This window comes from Ambystoma mexicanum, chromosome 2p (genome assembly GCF_040938575.1).
Source record: "Ambystoma mexicanum isolate Mex_15411 chromosome 2p, UKY_AmexF1_1, whole genome shotgun sequence".
Taxonomy (NCBI): domain Eukaryota; kingdom Metazoa; phylum Chordata; class Amphibia; order Caudata; family Ambystomatidae; genus Ambystoma; species Ambystoma mexicanum.
In genome coordinates this window covers 666,051,551-666,055,564 of record NC_090923.1, presented here as the reverse complement: position 1 = coordinate 666,055,564, position 4,014 = coordinate 666,051,551, and the positions used below count along the sequence as shown (strand labels likewise).

Sequence of the window (4,014 nt, the reverse complement as noted above, 5' to 3'; positions counted from 1 at the left end):
TGTAATTTGGTGCTATGCCCCCTTTCTCAAGATTGTGTTTCCATCTGAAACTGCAGTGGTCCCCTTTTTTTTATACTAGCTTTTTATAGATGGCAGGTGGAGGAATGCACAATCTCACACAGAAGTAATGCTGCATTTTACAACTTAAGATAGTGTTAGTTTATGATAAATTACAACATATGTTTATTTGAACATTAACACTTGAACCCCCTTCTCCTCCAAACGCTACTGAAGTGAAGTGCCTTGATAGCCACTTTCAAGAGTTAGTCCTACATGTATGTTACTTGCCCTGTCCCGGTTTTTACATTTTTAAATCTAGTCACCCAGGATGATTGTCAACATGTGGCCACTTGCTGGGGGCCCCCTGAGGCACGAGACCCCTTTCATATGATAGATTGAAAGGCCCTGACACTGTCCCTGTGCACAGAGCCGGCCTTAGGGGAGGGCGGGCCGGACGACAGCCCGGGGTTCCAATCCCCCCCAGGGCACCATTAGCACGCCGTCATGCCAGGTTGGGGGAGTCTTTTAAGTGCTCCCCTGAGCTGGCCTGGTGGGAGAAGGCGACAGGCGCCCTTTTGTTAATAAAGGCGCCTGCAGATTTAATAACAATAGGGTGTTCACATGATGATTACCTCCCTGCTCCAACGCGGGAGCGAGGAGGTTTTCATTGGAATAGGGCGCTCATGCATTAGAATGGCTGATCGTTCTATTCCACTGATTAACCCCCTGGGAGGCACCGGAGCAGGGAGCAACAAAACAACCTGCAGACCCCTCCCACACCACATCTCCCCCTGTCAACCAGGGGCGCACTGGGGGGGAGGGGTGCCAATTCACCCAGGGCGCTGCTGCCTCTAAGGCCAGCCCTGCCTGTGCATGCAGAGTTAGGCTAGAGGGAGCAATATTCATGCTTCCACAGAATGCATCGTGTGCAGAGCGCTGCAAAAGGGGAAGATTCATAGATTGCAGTCAGAATCCTGCTGTCGGGGGGAATGTGGTGCTGCTGGTTGCTATTCTCTATAGAGGCAGCCACATGAATGATAGTCAATGAAAAGCACCCCCTTTGCCACCAGAAGCCGACTTCCACAAGTCTATCTATCTATCTATATTGGTTTTTGTATAGCGCTAAATCGACCAAGGGCCTCAGAGCGCTCAGAAGGACAAAAACAAGAACATGAAAACATAAAGAGCAGGAAGATGGAAAATCAGGAGGCCAGGGCATGAAAAGAGAGAGAACGTTGGTGACCCTCAATGGGGCTCATTACGAGTTTTACCTCTGAAAATCGCCAGTATTACCATCCGGTAATACCGCCGGAGGTAGTACCGGCAAAAATCCCCAATGGAGTCCAACGCCAATAAATGGAGCTTTACACCCACAAACTGCCACTTGTAATCAGGTGGTATTACCGCTTGAGGTAATACCTCCAGCAGTAATACAACTTGACCAAGTGGCGATATCAGTAATTTACTGCCAGAATACCGGCAAACTCAGAATGAGCCCCATTGTGTTGCAGTTACCTCAGGATGTTAAGGAGAGTGTAGTAGTTAATTTCACCTTGTGTTTAAATGTGCTCTATTGAAAGTCTTTAAATAAATGAAATTCAGATGATAAACTACATTGATATAAACACTAAACTGAATTTGCTTTGCTTATTTCCCTGGGTGCAGACATGGATATGAAGGCATTGATCCTGGCCATGGCAGCCCTGACCGTTCTCACCACAGAGGCCTTCCCCAGGAGGCCTCATGCAAAGTGCCGCATCTCCCAGTACAAGACCCTCCTCCCGTCCCAGCTCAGAGCCGTGCAGGAATTAAGGGACAAATACGTAAGTGGATCTACGAGTTGGCAAACAAAGCCAGTCTGCCTCAATGCGGGGGTTGCGCCCACTAATACCTGCTCACAGTAAGGCAGGAAGATATGAACTATCAAATCATTCTAAACACTGTGCACCACCAGTAGCAAGCACCCTTCCAAGAGCAAGAACCTAGATTAAGCTGTCAATCACTGTGCTACAGCCAATCAGCTATAAGCTAAGAGAATAGCACACTCAGTGCATATCCTAAAGATAATAATGAGAGCAGCTCAGAGGTCTCCAGAGGCCTCTCGGTGTGAGATTATTCTAGGGGTGTGAGGAAATGTACAGGCATTATAGATTCCTCTTCAGGCGCTGGGAGATTTGCAGGCTTGGATAGATCCTACATGCATGGGGCATGCCTTGTCACGGTGCACGACACTAGAAGCATGGAGCATGTCCCTGAGTGTGAAGATATCCTATAAGTCACAAGAGGTTATGATATCAGGGAAACGACACATGGTGACCCAGAGGGAGCATCCGCTGGAGACATCTCCTCCAATCCCAGCTCTGCTCTTAGCCGTGTGTCTGAAATCCTCTACAGGCTGCTGAAAAGTGCTCTTTCTAACATCTCTGCCTTTTGCCCCAGGAGGAGACGTTGCTGTCACAGATCCAGAGATGCTCTGGGAAGCTCCTGCAGCAGGGGCCGTCTGTGCTCCATTTTACGGTAAGGAAAAACCGAGACATATGAAACCTGGGAAACCGATCCATTAATCTAGGAAACGCCCCCTTCAGCTTACCTCACCCTAACGCTGTGTGTTCTCCTTTTAGAGAGATCTCAACACATCCCTAGATCTCTGAAAGTCTCTGACCTCAGTTATACTCTTCAGCAGTAGTGAGATCTCTCAGCCCATAGGGCCACTCATACCAGGCACTGACCTCCAAAGCCCATGTAAATGTGTGGGGAACGCATGTCTTCTCTGTTTCCCTTGGGATGTTACTGTGATCACAGCTCTGTTCCTCCTCTCTTTAAGGTCCAAGACAGGATCATCTTTGTTGAGGAGAAGGTGGCACTGGCTGTGCAAGTCTTGAAGAACTTCAGCAATCCAGAACTGTCCAAGTATATGTCCAAACCCTTGGAGACGCTGGTCGCCATCAGAGAGGACCTGAGACACTGTGTACGTATTGGCCCCAGACTAACCAGAGACTGTGTGTGCTGAGCAAGACCCTGTCTACGTTCTGAACATATGCATGCTATGCATACTGGCCCTTTGCATAGGTGTTAGGGAGCAATTAGATTTCTAGTGCATGCACCTGCACCCAACACTGCCCTGTGCCCTGTGCATGGCATAACAGTTAAACTGATGCATGTGTGTCTATGGCAAACTCCACACAAATGAACATCCACCACCTCAGCAGTAAGAATATCAGAGTATCAGGTTGTGCTGAGAAGGCACCAGAACTTCCAAAATCAACTTTCTTTCCTCCATTTTCTTTCAGCGCAGCTCTAGAACACACGTGAGCCGGCCCTCCCCGCGCCTGGACATCTGGCTGCAGAAATTCAACAAAGAAAAAGAGATGGTAAGAGAGTGGGAACCAATAACACATGATGAGCTTAAAGGGCAGTAATGAGGTCCAGAATCAATACGGCAGGCATAAAGGACAGCAGGTGCCCGATAGACAGATGGTGCCCACCGGGCAGAGTAATGAGCAGGAGGATTGAGGAATGACATCACAAGCATCGAGGAGGCCGCTCTAAGTGTGTAACTTGCCCCTTTTGTCCCCTCCAGGAATCCCAGGAGTGCCTCCAGGAGACTGTGATCCTCAATCTCTTCCAGATGCTGAACGAGGACGTCAAGTGTGCCGCGTACATGGAGGAGTGTGACAAACTGCAGCAACGTCAGGCCCTGCCCACAGGCATCACAGCAGCCAATCAGAAGCAAGAATGACAGCAGTGGCCCAATCCTTTACCTTAGTGGAGCTCTACAGCTTTCATCCTCCGCTGGAACCAGTGACACTGTCACAAATGTTACACCGAGACCCGTTATCACAGACTCCAGCCTACTTCTCAACGCCTTCACCACAGAGACACCATCTACATAACGATGATTTCCATCACTTCCGGCATTCAGGAGACTCAGAAAGACTGAGCTGTGCACTCACTGGAGAAGTGGCTGTCCATCATTACGGGCTAGGCCCTGCTCCCTCCACTGCCATGCATGGC

General features: G+C 49.2%; 1 protein-coding gene across 1 annotated transcript; it reads left to right on the top strand.

Moving 5' to 3' along the window:
* The first annotated feature begins 1,667 nt into the window (after positions 1-1,667).
* LOC138567779 (interferon lambda-3-like) lies at positions 1,668-3,739 on the top strand. Its single transcript, XM_069646271.1, has 5 exons — positions 1,668-1,823; positions 2,440-2,517; positions 2,825-2,968; positions 3,291-3,371; positions 3,581-3,739. Exons 1-5 carry the CDS (start codon positions 1,668-1,670, stop codon positions 3,737-3,739), a joined length of 618 nt encoding a protein of 205 aa, XP_069502372.1.
* The last annotated feature ends 275 nt before the right edge of the window (positions 3,740-4,014 follow it).

What these genes read in the sequence shown, in the direction of transcription:
- LOC138567779 (XM_069646271.1), top strand. Translation starts at nt 1,668, where the DNA reads ATGGATATGAAGGCATTGATCCTGGCCATGGCAGCCCTGACCGTTCTC. An exon ending in GAGAGGACCTGAGACACTGT is followed by an intron (nt 2,969 to 3,290) that starts GTACGTATTGGC and finishes ATTTTCTTTCAG; the next exon opens with CGCAGCTCTAGAACACACGT. An exon ending in TCAACAAAGAAAAAGAGATG is followed by an intron (nt 3,372 to 3,580) that starts GTAAGAGAGTGG and finishes TGTCCCCTCCAG; the next exon opens with GAATCCCAGGAGTGCCTCCA.